This window comes from Lissotriton vulgaris, unplaced genomic scaffold (genome assembly GCF_964263255.1).
Source record: "Lissotriton vulgaris unplaced genomic scaffold, aLisVul1.2 SCAFFOLD_950, whole genome shotgun sequence".
Taxonomy (NCBI): domain Eukaryota; kingdom Metazoa; phylum Chordata; class Amphibia; order Caudata; family Salamandridae; genus Lissotriton; species Lissotriton vulgaris.
In genome coordinates, this window is record NW_028253017.1 from 400,537 (window position 1) to 418,390 (window position 17,854).

Genomic DNA, 17,854 nt, shown 5'->3' on the forward strand with positions numbered 1-17,854 from the left:
ATTGCAATTGTGGCAATTCATTTCTCTTGCATGAGAAAGAAGACTGCTCAATAAAATAACACCTTTTATTGAAAACGCCCGTCTCTCTATTTCTCTGCACTCTGGTGAAACTAAGTATGCATGATTGACTGAGTGAAATAGCTATCTGTTGTTTTCACACGACTCTGGAGATATACTCCTTATTCTGGGGGAGCAAAGTTGTCATGTTTATGCGGTTGTCAGAAGCTGAATCCCTTCTTGTCTAATCAGGGAGGTTCACTCCTCCCTGTTCATTCGAGAAAGTTTCTAGTGACCTCTGAGCTAGCTGGCAAACCTAAATTAAGTCTAACATATTCAATAGAGACCTAGTCGACCTCAGTCCTATGTCTACACTATCGTTTATGTTATTCCAATGCGCAGAGCCTATTGGGAAAATAGTAACTACACTACAAACTGACCTGATTGTCACCAGGGGCAGGGGACGGAGGGCGAATTTTTAGCCCGTGCCCAGTCGTGAGCACTTGTGTTTTCACTTGTTTGCACATGCCCATTAGGAGCCCTTCGGACTCCTAATGGGCAGGCGGCGGGCGAAGATTAACCGTGCCCTTAGCCAATCCTGGTGCTGCTGGCAGCGCCAGGATTGGCTGAGAGAGGATGCCAGTCCACTCCAGGGCCGTTTGTGAAGGCGCCTCTGGATGTTAATCTCTGCATTCCCATTTCTCTGTGGCCATGTCTTTATGCTCACTTCTTTGTATCGACGTGATTATCTGGAGGTGTTACTCTTGCCTTGTATTGCGATCACAAATGATTTTTAAAGCTACAGACGCTTCCTCTGGCGTCCTGGAAAAGCTCTCTTTCCTCTCTCCCTTCCTCTTCTTGTCCCTGTTCTCGCCCTTCCTCTCTCTATGCTCTCTCCCTCCTCTCTTTATTCCCTCTCCCTCCTCCAGCACTGCATAGACTGACTCCTGCAAGGTGTGGGCGGGTGCGTTGTACATAGTTCCAGCCTCGCTCTAACACAACTCTCTAGCACTAGTACCCCTCACTTTACAAAGATAGGGCAGGTGAGTCGTCCATAGCTCCAACGCAGCCCTCCTCTTGCCCCGTGTCATGTGAGAGCAGCAGCACTACAGGGGCAGTGATAAAGCGCCAAATGCACTGTGCCAGCAAGAGTGATAAATTAGAAAGATTGACGGTATCATCATGTGAAATTAAATCTCTGACCTGGAAGCGTTCTTTTGTAGTTGTCTGTGCTTCCATGCAAGCAAAGCAAGCGTTTGATTTCAGCAGAGCTGCTGAGCTGTGAAGGGCTCATTGGGGGTTTATTCTACTCCAAGGTAGGTCAGTTTCAAATGTTGGTAACTCATTGGTTTGTTTGCAGAGAGCTCCCATGACATTTGTCAGCTACATATTTTTAACTTGCCTTTCCAAGAGAAGTCTATTGTTGCTTAATGAAGGGTAAAATAATGCAGTTAGGCTAAATGAATGGGAGGGGTGAAAGCAGGAATGCTGTGTTTAAATGTGTTTAATTATTTCAGGACTACATGTCCCTAAGTACTTTTATAAATATTCTCACTTTCTGAAATTTGCTTTGACTTGTACCATTTGGTCCGTTTTTTTCTTTCAAAATGTCCTTGTCGCAAGAGTCCTTCCAGTTCCCCTTTTGTCAATCATGCTCGCTCGCGACACAACACATTCACAGCGTTTACGCCCTACCACTTTCAAATGTCACCAGCCACCACTGTGGTGGGGGACAGCCCCGAATCCATTCCTCCTAAAAGATGGGCTCGCTCGCTTCACTTTTTCTTGCTGTAATTTGGGACTAATATTTACGCACCACCACTCTCCGCTATGGTTGTCACGCCTGGAAGGACCCTCAAGGTCACTGACCGTGCTCGCGGCGTCTCGCCTGTTGCTCCGGGGTTTTTATTCAGTGTTAAGTGCCTGTGTCCAGCGCGAGCTGTGCGCTGTGCCTCTAAAGACCTCTACTACTGCACAACAATCAATTGCTGTACAGCGCCTGCATTCCATCCCAATCCCTCTCTTCTCTTGGCACCATTACGCTCAGAAGCGCTGCGACCTAAATCCCCTTAAGGGCGCTCTGGCCACGCAAACACCATAGGATTCCTCCCACCTATGCTATGCTGTATTCAACACTCTTCGAACCAAGCCTCACTCCCTCGAGATGAAGCGGGCCACTCCTCCCATCGTGCACTTCTGCGCCTCGTGAGGGCTGTAAGCGCTTCAAATAAAGCAATTACAATACAATACATGACCGAGGGCTGTTTTATTTCCTCTGTATCCAAGTTTGTGAACAGTCCCACTCCCGGGTGGTTTTTGAAGTGTGGGGCGAGGGAGCTGCGCAGCCCAAGCCCATTCCCGCTCCCCGCCCCTCTGGAGAGCGCAGGGTGCCCTAAAGGCGGAGGGCAGTGAGGGCGGGGCGGAGAAGCACCACGCGCCACAGCCGGTGCTCAGGCAGCCCTTAAAGGCTCCGGGGTGACAGCACTTTTTGCTCAGTTTTTCGGAGCGCGCACACTGCAGCCCACCCCACCAGGGCAGTGTCGTTTGGGTGGGGAGGTCTGGTTGAGGGCACATCTGCTGACTGGAGAGCCGCCAGGCATTCGCCCACCACCCAGAGCAGCGCCCCTCGGCACAGCAGCCCGCCCCTAGAGGGACTCTCATTTCTTGAGCAGCACTCGAAGAGACAAGCTCATACTACCGCTGCCTGGGAGAAGACCCCCATTCATTGCCCCCAACCCCCTGATAGAATACCCCCAGGAGTGTATCACCCATCCCAAGAGTAGCCATTGAGAAACCTCCAACCCCTTTATATTTGTAGGTACCCCCCAGGACGCAAGCGTTCTCAAACACCGGGCAACCCCCAGGGCAGCGGTCCCATCTTTAGAAGCCCCTGCCCATCAGAAGATACCAACCCAGAGTGCCACAGTGAAGCCCACACTGCATCTCTACTTAGACAGCCACCCCATACACAGAACCCACGCGAGAGCACCAACGCACTCCCCCACATCACCCACACTGCCACCGAGAAGCACCCCTGCCTCCCGCGCATCTCCCCGCCCATAAACAGAGAGAGCAAACCCGGAGGGAAGCATCCCTCTGTCAGAGAGACCGACTGACGGAGCCCCTCTGCCAGCCCCATTGCCCGCCCCCTTGCCAGCGCATCCCGCACTCGCACCTCCAGAACAGTCCCCAACCGGAGCACCTCACGGTTCAGGGCACCCCCTGTTTCCGAAGCAGCCCCCTGGTGTGAAGGACAGATCACCCCTGTCTCCCACAGCACCCCTCCCCCACACACATCCTAGAGCTCCCCGCACCCAGAGCAGTCCCTGCCGCTGGACCAGCCCCCCACTCTCTGGAGCCTCCATCTCTGGGGCGCCCCCACACCGCGCCTGCCCGGCACCCCCGCAGCCTGCAGGGCGCGCGCTCTCTGCGCTCCCCGCCGCCCCTCGTCGCTTCCTCCATGGAGAAGGTCCAGGACGGAGTGGTGGAGATGGAGAGGTGGGAGCGGGACGAGGACATCACCGAGGTGGAGAAGCGCCTCATCCGCGAGACATGGAGCCGGGTCTACGTCAACTGCGAGGACGTGGGGGTGTCCATCCTCATCAGGTACGAGGCCGGGGGTCCATCCTCATCAGGTACGATGCAGGGGGTCCATCCTCATCAGGTACGAGGCCAGGGGTCCATCCTCATCAGGTACGAGGCCGGGGGGCTTCACCCTTGTCAAGAGCAGGCGAGAGAAACACGATGGTGTAGGGAGAGGCAGGGGCTCCCCATCCTCAGCAGGTATGTACGCAGGCAGAGGGTGGGTGTGCGTGGGGTCAACATCCTGTGATCTGGGCAAATCACTTAATCTCCTCGTGCCTACCAAAAACGAACGTGTCTTCTTGTAATGTAACTGGTGCTCATTTAAAGAGCTGCAATACCTACGGGTCGAGTTCGGCGCTACAGAAAATTGCCATAAAAGAAAAAAAGAGGAGGTTATGTCGTGTTCACAGGGTGCACCCGATGGGAAAGGGTGTCGTGTCTCCTGGGGTATCTGGGTAGGGAGGGGTCTCTCCATCCTCAGGTACTGAAGGGGCAAGTACTGCCGGAGTAGAGATGGCAGAGGCAGGGCTGGTGGGCGACAGATCGGGGTGAAATTCAAAGTCTTGGTGACTCTTTCGGGGGCTCTGGGTCGCCAGAGAGGTAGTAAGTGGGGTTGTGGGGTTCGGGGCTGGGGCCGGAGGACAGGTCGCGCTGGGGCTTACTGGGAGGGTGGCAGCATCAGGGTCTAGTGAATAGGAGTCGGGGCCAGGGCTGGATGAGGGCGGCAGGGCGAGGCGGGGTGGAAGGGTCAGTCGATGGAGGATGGCGGAACGGTGGCAGATTCGAGGGCTGGATCTGCAGGAGTGGAGGCAGCTTCAGGAACAGCAGCAGAGCCAGGCACTGCGTAAGGTGGCAGAGTCAGGGGGTGGCACGGAGAAAGAGCCAGGTATTGAGAAAGTTGGCAGAGTCAGGGGCTGGCACGGAGGAAGAGCTAGGTATTGAGAAAGTGGCATCGTCGGGTGTTGGGGAAGAGGCAGAGATGTGCTGAGCAGAGGCAGTGGTATGGTAGTGCCAGGGGCAGGTGGGGAGGTAGTGCCAGGGGTTGGCGAGGTGCATCAGAGGGGTGGAGTGGCAGAGTCACGGTCTGGAAGTCCATTTCTTTGCATGCACGTCCCTGGCAGGATACTGGGAGCGGTTGGACCCAGGTTACCAATGTTAAACTGACCATAACCTTTGCGGTCTCTTCATCTGAGACACCCTACACCAGCACTGGGTGGAGGGGAAGGATGCGGAGAGTGCATGAGTGTATAGCGGGGTCGTCGTGGAGGCCTGCTCACCCACACCTAAACCCAGGCATCACTGATAATCCACCAGGACCCCCACACATCCAGTCCCTCAGTGTCACTCATGCCCCGGCTACAACTCATGCCTCCTCTACCCTGGAGTCACTGCTTTCACTAAAGCGATGGTTGTCCCCAGCCCCTATCACTAGCATCGAGTTCGGTTGCATCACTGACTGCACCAGGAGTTCCTCACATTCCTTGCATGTAACTAAGTTCACCCAGGGACCCGGACACCTTCTGCATAGAAGCTTCACTTATATTGCCACCAGAGGTAGTGACCCTTACACCCTTTGGTACATGTGCCTGGCATCAGCCTAAAAAACAAGGATCACCCTGGCCTCAAGCCCACGATCTCAAGATTTATCACCCTTACCTGAGGACCAGTCAGAGATCTAATGATGCTTCTTGCGACGAAGATCTGAGCATCCGAACTGAGAGTAACAATTTAAGAATATATCACTCAGACCTGATGGCCGAAATATAATGATCATCACTTGAGCTGAGTCAGAGACCTAAAGATGAGAGAATCTGAACCAGGGCAATCGACTCCACCGGTCTGACAGGACAAGTGGACAGAGATCACCGGGTTTCTCATCTTAGCCTAAGGCCAGGGATCTCTGCATGTTCAATTCTGGCTTGAGAGCTTTGATGTCTGAACACAGCACACACTGTGGAAGGACATGTTTACGGAACTCACCATCCCCTGACCTCAGTATGATGCTAGAGGCCTCCGAATGTGTTCCTCTACGGATCCAATCATTGTGTTCTGCACTTCAAAGGCATTGAGGTGCTTCAAGAGGGGGTATTTATAAGAAGCGACTAAGCTTCTATGGTGTGATCTCTATTAAGATGTCAGCCCAAACTTTCTGTTCTTCTGCCAAAGTGCAAGGAAAACACAAGAAAGCATCAGGAGCTTTCTCCGATCTGCCCTCAAACTATGGGGCTGTGTGCCAATGGAGCTAAGAACGGAACCTAATGAGATTAGAGTTAGAAAAAAGCCCAACACATGGTGTGACCCTCATTTGTCTATGCAGGGTATAGCTCCGGCTGATTGAGGATGGACTCTTGACTCACCTAGTTCTAGGAAACGCTCAGGTAGCTACTTGCTACATAAATCCGCTATATATAAGATAAGGAGCCACTGCTACTGGTAGGCAATTGGTTGAACACATCTTTACATCACCATTAGAACAAGAAACATTGGTACCCCCAAAGATTGCTCACGATGGGGTCGGACTTTACTTCTTAAACCCGGTTAACTATCCCCACAAAGACTAATGTTAATTCAAGCCGCAGCCAAAAGGCAGTACCAGATAATTACTAGCGTTAGCTGGTGGTCTTGAGGGCAGAGTTGGTATTATTAAAGTACCCATTGGTTAGCATGGGGGTGGCACGATTATTGTAAGCTAACTAAAGTGACCTGTGGTGCAAGAAGCCCCGATATGTAGCGAAGGTGCTGCTCCTCCAAAAAACATCGCTGAGGTGAACCAGTAAGGAAGCCCCACCATGTCAAGTTAATTTTGCATGAGGTGTTGAGCACTGGAGCGGGCCACCAAGGCAAGTGCACGCGGCAGAGCGCGGAGTGTGGGCTCAACTCCACGCCAGGCAAGGACAGAAGGTGAGACGTTCCAATCGATAACGTACATCAATGAAGGCGCTGCCGGTAGAAAGTGGAAAGGAACGGGGTTTAACCTAAAAAGACACGACCAGGGGTTCTGCAGCAAGACTGTTAACACATGAAGCCTGTTTAATCCACCAGAAAACGTACAAGAGAGAGAGCAAGATTCAATATAGACTGTATTTTAACTATTATTCATTTCTTATAATGCATTCAAATGCAACTTTTTTTCCATCTGAAAGGGCGTCAACGCACATCACGTACAAAGGGCACCATAGCCTTCCTAACGAACCCGCACAGAGACAAGCACAGTGCGTTCATAAGCCAAAGGGACGCTGAAACAATGTATACAATAAGGCACACAGTCAGAATGAAGCAGTCATTCTGGGGCAAAGCTGCAACAGAGCAGGGATCAATAATATGTCACCTCGAGAAGTGTTCACAGATCTAAAGGGAGCTTAGCGCTGCTCCTAGCAGACTGGTAAGCCCCAGGGGCGCCCACGCGCAGCTCTGTCCCAAAGGCGAGCTCTTCAGCCCACCCACCACAACACCAGGTATTTGTGCCAACCCTATTGCTTGGTGTTCGGGCCAATCCGGTTGTAAAAATGGTGTATGGTTGTCCCATAGAATGAATCGTCAGAGTGGAATGTCTGGATGCCGCACATTCATCTGGAACGTTTGACTCCTGCGCATTGTTGACAGTATTTCGAGAGCACCACAGCCCGTAGGTCTATTGCCGCTAGGCAAAGAAGTGACAAATGGACGTCTGAGGTAAAAAGGTAGAATTTGTGGCTTTTCCTAAGTGAGTTGAGGCGCCACCTCTTTTACAGATGAGGGAAGATTGCTCCAAAGATGGGAAGCTAACAGACACAAGATTGGTCTCTCCGAGTGGACTTGAAACGCGTCAGAGCAAGGAGATGACTGTGAGAAAAACGCAAAAATATAGCGGGACAATGTTTCTAAAATCTTCGTGTAAGGAAGCCACGGGCAGGTCCATCGAGGCATTTGTGCACAGTACACAGTCTGACCATACTTTGTCGGATTGCCAAGGGCGGGTGAGCAGTGGTCGGCTGAGGCAAACACCCTTGCAGTGTGGGGCTGGATAACTTGCAGCCTATGGATTCTATACTTGGAGATGCCAAGATGAAGGGAGTTGGAGTGGTCCAGGCTCGAGCCTCTCACAGCTAAGAGTACAGAGCGTCTGACTTCCTCTGGCAGGAATTTCAGAATAGGTTATTGCTTATGAAAACGTAAAGCATAGGAGGAAACTACGGCTGAGATCCGCGAATCAGCTTTCAGAAGGATGTCTTGTTTTACTCCTTAACAATGGACCTGGGAGTGGGAAAAGGAAAGAGACCAGCTCGGGGGTTGCTACCAACTCTTATACTTCGGTTTTATTCAGATTAATTTTTAACCAGTTCCGATCCATCCATATTTTGATGTTAAAAAGACAATTTATCAAACTGTCAATTTTAAAACTGGGTTGGGTGAGTTGAAAAACAAGCATTGCGCAGCGAAAATATCTTGTCTTTGTGGCCAATTGCTTTGTCAATGCCTTTAGGCGATTCTGTGCAGCATGGCCAAAAGTAAACAAACAAAAAAAGGGATAATGATGGGGGCACACATACGTGTTGTGCGTCAATGCGTCTTCACGCACACATACGCACCCACGTTTTTTTTTTAACTTACCTACCTGAGGATGATCGGTAAATTAAAAATAATGAAAAAGCGTTAGTGCCAACGCACTTTTTTTTTAAAGGCATAGGGACTGGCAGGCATTTGCTGCTTGGTCCTGGCCAATCCAGTCCCCCCAAAACCCCCAGCATTGAATAACAAGACAGCGAACTTGCAGGTGATGGAGGAGAGGGTGGAGGGAAGCATCTGGGAAATGGTGGGTTGGGGAAGAGAAGCGCACGAGGGAGAGCAACAGTGGGGCTGACAGAAGCAAATAAGCAACACAGAGCATTGGGGACGCAGTTAGTCTGGCGGGGGCAGAAGCACATGGGGAGAGAGTTTATAACACTAGGGAGACAGCAGCACGGAGTTCCAGGGTGGGTATTTGGCAGAGGGAGAAGCACACGAGAGAGAGCTGGAAAACACATGCACTATCTCTCCACAACCTGGGCCCCAAGTACCTCAACAACCGCCTAACCTTCCACACGCCCACCCGCCAGCTACGGTCTGCCAGCCTCTCCCTCGCCGCCATACCACGCATCCGAAGAGCCACCGCCGGAGGCAGATCCTTCTCCTACCTGGCGGCCAAGACATGGAACTCCCTCCCCATCCACCTTCGGCTGACCCAGGACCACCTCGCCTTCAGGAGACAACTCAAGACCTGGCTGTTCGAGCAGTAGCGGCCCCCTTCCCCCAAGCGCCTTGAGACCCTTCCGGGTGAGTAGCGCGCTATACAAGTGTTTTGATTGATTGATTGACTATCTTGGAGTGCCTAATTACAAAGAAAAAAGTAGCTCCCTAAAAGTGAGCAATGGAAGACTAGAAGCCAGACAATCATACAGATGGAAAATAAGCTATGCTCTGGGTGACAAACACCAGATGGGAAAGCTGGCACCAAGAAATTCATTAAATAAGAAGCAAGAAAATGAGTGACAATAAAGAAAACTAATGATAAGCAATGGACAGTCAGTAAGCCCCTGTAAGTTCTTAGTGAAACCACAATAGGTCCTTTGCAACTAGACAGTCTGTACTGTCTTGAATACTTGACATATTCAGCTGAGCACCATCGGTATAGTATGTGTTAAATGACCAGCCAACATTTCTAACTAATGTTGCTAGTACAAGAAAATAGGTGTTACTTTGAAGGGGTCTGAGGGCAGAGCTGTGGGGGACTCCAGTCGCAGTTGGGATAGCTGATGAAGATAAATTATCAAAAAACATTTTTTAGTATCTTTCGTAAACAATTTTAGGGTGGTTCCTTTGACACCTTAACATTCTAGTCAGGTAATGAATTTGCTTTGGTCCACAGTGTCAAAGGCTGACAAAAGATCTAACACACGCTACTCCAAGAAGTAGATTGTGTGCTACTGGAAGCTTATACTTATAAGTAGCTTTGCTGTGTGCAGTCCAGCCTACTCTATTAGAAGGTTTTGCTTTGCTAAATTAATGTATGTATGCCAAAATTCAAAAGCATGCATTCAAGATGAAAATTTGAGTATTTTAAGAATTCATAAGCTGATCTTTGTCTAAAATGTTTGAATTTACACTAGAATTTCTAGTGCAACTATTCCAACCATCCAGTTCCTTAACAATAAACATATGTTATTTCAGCATGAAGTTACCTTACAGGCTTAACATGCATTTTACTGACACACGTTATGTTATATTTAAAGCGGATATTGGAGTAGTAAATTATGCTTATTATTGCCAAGATGCACTGCAACCATAGTTGTATGTATTACCCACGTAGAAGCATTTCAAACTGAAAAAGCCTTTTTAAGTCTGGCCTTTGAGACAGGTTTAGCTGTTTCTCCAGACAATTATTTAAAAAAAAATATTTGCATAACATGCATACATATAGGGCTTTTTGTAAATGGGCTTTATTCATTGGTCTGTTCAAGTGTAATTAAAATATTAATTCCGCCCACCACAGCATTTAGCACAGTGCAAGGGGTCAGCCCACTTCAGTCATTCATATTGTTCACTGTGAGGGAGTGCATTTTGCCTGTGCACATGTTTACCTCTTGTTGAACGGAAGCGTTGTTCAGTTGCAGGGCCGTGGTCAATCTCACCTTTGATTTAAATTTGTGGTGTCATTTATTTACTGAATTTATTTGCAGCATATATGTGGCATGTGTTTGACTTGCACCCTGCACTTCCATTTTTAGGGTGAGCCTAGGCAGCCCGCATGAGCTGTCTGCATCACCTGCTGTAATCCCTATACAGAGTGTAATCCAGTCTGCTGCTTGCAATTGGTTCACTCCTGCGTCAGTTTTATTTCCTGGCTCCTTATTGGTTGGTGCTCCGGATGCATCATTTCAGTTTTTAGGTCAGGAACACCGGTCAACTACAGTTTCCTTATGCTTGTAGGTGTTTATGTGTTCCTTTGGGGATTACTTGTTTTATTTCCTGCTAGTGTTACTGTGTGGTGTGAGTACCTGTTCCTAGTACCCTGCACTGTTTATTTTATCACCACTGTGGCCCCTTTATGGGCCACCACGCACCTAACTAGTATGTACACGGGTGCCTCGATTCATGTTTTAACATGGCGCCTGCTTTCATGTTTCTTTCGATACTTATAACTTTTATGGATAAGGGCGCCAGCTTTATATTTAGCAGGGCGTCAGCTTTTATGTTTTTTTTAGTAACCATGGCACTCGCTTCATGGGATACCACGTGCATAAGTTTTACATACACGTGTGAAAAGCTATGTTTCCGCACAGCGCCCACATTCATGTTTCTAATGCCAATAGCTCTAAGTCTTGCTAAAGTGAGACCTATTGCATTACAAATGCTTGTTTCCTCATTATTTCTTCAGTAAATGTCTCCTCTGGGAGGTATCTCGGTCTGCAGGCAGCCCTTTTTAGAGCACCAAGTGCTGCCCTTTTCTTTCTGGACTACATTTCAGTAGGGAAGAATGAAAACTAAGAATGGTTTGAACATTTTCCATTATTTTGAATATCACCAGAGAGCAGCATCTGAAGAGCTTTCTGACGGGTGTCAGGAAGTCGGAGCGGAGTGGGCCTGTTCTGTGTGCTTCCCTTCTTTCCAGCTTGTGGGAGGCTGGAGGTTGTGCTAATATTATCTGCACTCTTGTTCATTTGCTCAGAGCTGTAAAGTCTCTGTAGTACAGCAGAGGGTGTCAGCCTCGCTCCCTATGAGTTAGTTGCACCTTAACACAGTGTGTTGCTGTGTTTACAGGCCAGCTCTGCATGTTTGTCAGTGCGATTTTATAGCCCATGCCTCATTTGGACTTCTCCTTCTCTGTAATACTTTAATTTGTAGCACTTTCCCCAAAAAAGAACAGAAATATTCACGTTTCTAAAGGCAGCAGTCATTTAGAAGTAGTCACAAAAGCAACTATGAGCTGGTCATTGTGGGTCTCAATTACAGCAGACGTACCTTTAGGGAGGGGACTGCATACACTTACAAACGCCCTCTGACCAAACTGCAATCATTCGATTCATGCCTTTACCCATGACTCACTATTTTTAGCTAGTACAGAATAAATATACTTTAAACTGCATTAATCAGTACAGTTGCTTCTTTCTTTCCATTTCAAGCAGGCCGAAAAAGGGATTTAAATGTACAATTTTATTCAGGGTCTGAGAACTGCCACCTTTATATTTTTTTTCTAGTACAGCATGTTTTGCAACTCTGCAGGAGAGGGGGGAGGTGGGTCACATTTACCATCTAGGTGGAATTTTCACTGTGCATTGGTGGACTAAAGTTCGTGGGAAGAGAAGATAACTTAATTTTAATGACGTGTTTACACAGCACCACGTAATACACATTTAGCATTTTCTAAGCATTTTAAGTGTCAGATTGTACTGTATTGTAGCATTTGTATAGCTCATGATGTTAGCCTGTTTAATAGTTTTCAATTTTACCCTCTCAGAGAGATGAACTGGTAAATTAGGACTTCTGAGATTTTAAATTTATGCCCCCACACCACGGCAGTGAGGCTTGCGGTCAGGCTTTTGTAATAAATTATTATTTTATTTTATTTTATCAATTTATAGGGCGCAACAGCTACCCACAAAGGGTTTCCCGGCGCCTAGACACAGCTAGTTTGAGGGCAGAAAAGGGAGGTGACTGTTGAGTGGTTATTGTTCATACAGCCAGGTCTTAACAAGCTTTCTGAACCTAAAATAATTTTCTTCCTTTTGGATACAGGGGGGAGCGTGTTCCAAAGGGAGGGTCCCAGATAGGCAAAGGATCTGCCACCTGTTCTTGCTCGTTTGAACCTTGGTATGCAGAAACAGGCTGCCGTCTGCGACCGGAGGTTTCTCTTGGGCGTATAGAGGTAGGCAAGAGTTTGGAGATATTTTGGTGCTGTTTTTGCTTTGATTCTGAACATATAATTCAGGGCTTTAAAGCGGATTCTGCTTTCGATCCTAAGCCAATGAAGATTCTGACGATGGTTCGAGACTCCGGAGTTCTTCGGAATATTGCAGAGTAGCCTGACCGCTGCGTTTTGCGCTACCTGTAGTCATCCGATCACAGATTTGTTTGCGCCCAAATACAGAATGTTGCCGTAGTCAAGCCTTGATGTAATAAGGGCATTGACTACGGTCTTTTGCGTTGACACAGGCAGCATCCAGAGGATCTTCCTCAACCATTTAACTATGGTGAGACATAGGCTGGTTACTTTACTGGCCTGTTTGTTCATGGATAGGGAATTGTCCAGTATAAAGCCCAAATTACGGGCGTGGGACACCGGGGTAGGAAAAGCGCCCATCTGATCAGGCCAATGCACGGGATTCCAGAGATCTTGATCTTTTCCCAAAATCAGTATTTCCGTCTTGTCGCCGTTCAGTTTTAACTGGTTTATTGTCATCCAGTTCAAGATTTTTGATAGTCCTTCCTTAAGTAACGAAGGGGAGTGAGGACAAGATTCAGATAGGGAGAAGATGATTTGGGAGTCGTCAGCGTAGTTCATAAGCGTTAGACCTGATTTTTCAACAATAAAGACAAACAATACCAGGGGCGGTGGGTGACATTTGAAAGTGGTGAGGCGCAAAGTGATTTGCATACAGCACCGTAGCGAGCGAGCGTAGCGAGCGAGCCTGAACCCCACAAGTGGGGTTTGGGGGGGTTACCCCCCCCACGAAAATTTTGAAAAAAAAGAAGAAAAATCGTGCATTTTCAAGCAAATTTGAGAAAGCAGGAAGGTTAATAAAGCAATTGTGGAAGTGCAGTTATTACATTAATAGATGGCATAACATAGGTAGCTGCTTATTCAGTATAACCACAGAGCTTCATACATTCAAGTTCAAGTTCTAGTTCAAGTTCTACAATTTGAATAGCGCACTACTCACCCGGAGGGTCTCAAGGCGCTTGAGGGAGGGAGGTGCTTTACTTATCGACTATCCAAGTTTTTAGTTGCTTTCTGAAGGAGAGGTGGCTCTGTGTAAGGCGGAGGTGGGTGGGGAGGGAATTCCAGGTTTTGGCCGCTAAGTAGGAGAAGGATCTACCCCCCCATGGTGGATCTGTGGATGCGCGGAATTGCAGTGAGGGCTTGATTGGATGATCGTAGTTGGCGGGAAGGGGTGTAGAAGGAAAGTCGCGTGTTGAGGCATTCGGGTCCTAGGTCGTAGAGGGCTTTGTGTGCGTGGGTAAGGAGACAGAAAGTTATTCTCTTGTTGACAGGGAGCCAATGGAGGTCTTTCAGGTGGTCGGAGATGTGAGCTTGTCGAGGGATGTCCAAAATGAGTATGGCTGAGGCGTTTTGGATGCGTTGGATTTTTTTCTGTAGTTTGGTTGTAGTTCCGGCGTAGAGGGTGTTTCCGTAATCCAGACGGCTTGTGACCAGTGCGTGGGTGACCATTTTTCTTGTTTCGGTGGGGATCCAACAGAATATTTTTTTGAGCATGCGTAGGATGTTGAAGCATGATGATGAGACGGTGTTGACTTGTCTGATCATCGAGAGGGAGGAGTCCAGGATGAAGCCCAGGTTACGTGCGTGGTCCGTGGGACTGGGTGCGGTTCACGCCAACTGCATTTTCCTGAACAGTGAATCATTGTAACAGTCATTGCAGAACCAAAGCTTTACTAAGTATTAGATCAATACTTTATTGTGATATGCTTCAGGAAAGCAGGCACCACTCAGTTATGCCTGCTAGATATATTTGCACAACCGCAACATTACAATTAATTCATAAGTGTTGCAGCCGCGGTCGGTAGTGGGATGACCTGCAGGGCGGTGACGTGGGGAGGGACGGAGCAAGGTGGGGTGTAGTAATGTATGGATTACGGAGTTTTACAGGTAAGTAAACATATACTTAAATAAAACGAATTTTGTTGCACACACTGCATCGCATTTGGTGATGCAGTGCACGCAACTAAATTTGTTTTATTTATTTATATGTTTACTTACCTGTAAAACTCCATAATCCATACATTACCACCCCCCACCCTGCCCCTCCCCCTAACTATGTCACCGCCCTGCAGGTCATCCCACTACCGACCTCGGCTGAAGTGTTGAAATGCTAGCAGAAATATCATATGAGGGACTTCCACAGTTCTGCCGCTGACCTGGCCATGTTTTCATCAGCTGTGGCCACCTTCATCCCATTCATAGCATTTGTATTCGTAGAACGCATACATTCCAGAGAAGATACTACCAGGTTGACTCAGTGACACATAGAACATTTCCCCTGGTTTCACTTGCACTAGTGCATACATGAATGCCTCCACAGGAGCGCGCACCTGCAGTGGTGCAGCACGCACCTACGCATGCATCTGCACCAGCGCTCTACCTGCACTGCACCTGCATAACATGTTCACTCGTATCACAACAGCACTGCACTTCACACCCTGAACCTTACACTGTAGTTGCAAGTTAACCACTGCAGTGGCCCTAGAGGGACCCCAACACTGCAACTACTGACAGCTGCGCTGAACTTCCACAATACCTTATTGCCACATCAGCTGCAGTGGCAGGGTTTCCAGTCCCTGATCTTTCACCTACTGGGGCATGCACAAGGGGCAGCGCTTCAAAGGCGAACATGAGGTGCCCTTGAAAAACGCACATGTTGGAGAGTGCCTCCTTTCATCCGGGGAACAGTGGAACATGTATTTTTATTGAACACCGAATGTCCGTGGGCGCCTCATTTCATTCGGAGAACATGTTATTTTTATTCAGCAGGTTGGGAGTCAGGAGTCAGGACCTCAAGTACCGGCTTGGCTACTTTTCTAGGTCAAGGACTCTGGTGTCCTGTTTTAGCCATTTGTTCAGATTTTATATGCTGGGGATCATATATGTGGAATCCGTTTTACCTGCCGCTCTATCCATGGATTCCAATAACACATCTACATGCCACATATGCAGATGTGCAGAGTGTAATTTTTACATGCAAGCTTTGTGGCAATAAACAGTTTTTGTTCAGCTTTACTGTACTGATTATAAATTCTAATTTGACCATTGCACTGTAGTAATAAATGTGTGAATGAGTGTTTGCTAGCACATTTGCTCTAAATAACATGCATTAGTGGGTCGCATTTATTTTGCTACCATGGCATCGATGAATATATTTGTGGGTGATGACACAAGGAAAGATCAAATCATTGCAATTGGTGTCACTGACAGAGTGATGATATTCTAAGATGGACTCAGCAACCATGGATAAGGCAGCATGATGGAAGGATGGCAGCCATATCAAGATCCTGTCCTACAACAACTGCCTGTTACCCCATTACCAATAAACAGTTTTTGATGTGGAGTAAATAGGGGGCAGATGTATCAAGCCTTTTGCGACTTGCAAAGGCCCAAATTCGCAGAATGTCGGCCTTTGCGAATCGCAAAAGGTCTTTTTGCATGTTTTGGCATGCATCAAAAATTTGCAAAATAAGAAATAGCAAACATTTGTGATTCCTTATTTTGCCATAGCATTTAAGGAATCGCAATTTTGCGATTCCTTAAATGCTATGTATGTAGCATTTTTGAATTGCGATTTTTGTTTAAGATTTCGCAAATTACCACCAAGTTGTAGTTGATGGTAATTTGCGAAGTCTTTAAAAAATGCACAATTTAGCATTTTTGATGCTTGCATGTGACGCACATACATGCCCATAGGGCATGTATGTGCGCCATATGCACACACATGTACATTTCAGGGGTTCAGCAGGGTGTCTTTGAGACACCCCTGCACCCTTGAAATAATTCTCAAATTGCGATTAGCAAATTGCGAATTCGCAATTTGAGAATTACTTCACAATCATTCCTATGGGCCTCCTGGCCCATAGGAATGCATGGGAAATTATTACTTATTTGCGAATTCGCAAAATGCGAATTCGCAAACAAGGAAGGTTAAGGAATCGCAAAAAAATAGCGATTTTTTTCATACATTCCATTTTGCGAATTCTAAATAGCGATTCCTTAAAAATCGCTATTTAGGAATCTCAACATGGAATCTTGATACATATGCCCCTAGATTCCTTGTGTTTTCACAACTTTAAATCTGAATATTTAGCAACTAGAATGGGATGTCAATGACCCATGACTGATGCCAAGCAAGCAACATTGGTACATGCACAGGAGTAAAATGTATTAATCCGTTCTCAGACCATTCCCAAGGATCGCTTATAGACTAGCATCTGTCCCACCTATTAGTCACTAAAATGCACATGAGCTACACAATTATGAAAACTTTGCCCACAACCACAATAGGAGGTGCCACTGATGTGAGTAGTAAAGGCTAAGGTGAGCATTACATAACAGAGACACATTTCAGACTCAGATACTGCTGGAAGGGGATCCAGTTGTCTTTTGGCTGGGAAGTCAGGGGAAGCAATGAGGAATATATGTGTGACATGTCACTTTATTTTACCAGGTCCTTGACTTTGATATATCTAAGCCCCCTGCTCGCACACGAACTGCACATGTCCCGACTGAAGCAGTTTATGAGTCTTCTAAGATGCTAACGGAGGAAATCCATGGACACGAAAAGGAGGTGCAGCACTGTGAGCGACTTGCCCCCACAGACCAACATATTTCCCCCCTGGTTAGCCAAGGCACGCCTGACATATAAAGAGACACTGGTGGCACTTTCAAAACCAGGCAGAGATCCATCTTCAGATGGGTTCTTACCGTCCCCTGTCATTGCTAAACTCAGACTATAAAATTCTAGGCAACGTACTATCTAACAGGCTAATAGACATACCACAAATACTGGTCCATGATGACCAGAATGGGTTCATCCCAGGGAGAAACACTGGTCTAAATTTGCGTAAACTTTTAAAATTACTGCAATGGGCCAAGATCGAGATAGAAACACCATGGATAGCCGCACTGAATATAGAATAGGCGTTCAACACCTTGCGATGGCACGATTTATTAGCAGTGCTGTCAAAATTCAGCATATGCCCTCATTTCCTAAGATGGGTGAAAACCCTATATACAAAACCACAGGCCAGATTTAAGACTGGACGTAGCATATCATCTTCTTTTCAGATGGAACGTGACAACGCAAGGATGCCCGTTATCGCCCATAATTTTTGCATTAGATATGGAACCCCTGGCTTGCAAGCTGCACCAGCGAGTCCTCCATTGGGGCATGCACACATACAGGCATTGGCATGTAGCTTCCCTGTATGCGGATGACGCATTAATCTACCTGCTAGGCCAAGTCACAGTCCTTCAAGAACTAATAGACTTACTAGACGTATATGCCCAGGTATCAGGCCTTCGAGTTAA

The 17,854-nt window shown here is 47.5% G+C and overlaps 1 protein-coding gene across 1 annotated transcript in view; it reads left to right on the plus strand.

Moving 5' to 3' along the window:
• Positions 1–2,487: 2,487 nt before the first annotated feature.
• Positions 2,488–17,854, plus strand: part of CYGB (cytoglobin) — a 154,444-nt gene continuing 139,077 nt past the window's right edge. The window contains exon 1 of the mRNA XM_086951252.1: positions 2,488–3,603. Coding sequence (XP_086807378.1) covers positions 3,458–3,603 — 146 coding nt within the window. The 5' untranslated portion in view covers positions 2,488–3,457. The remainder of the gene's footprint in view (positions 3,604–17,854) is intronic.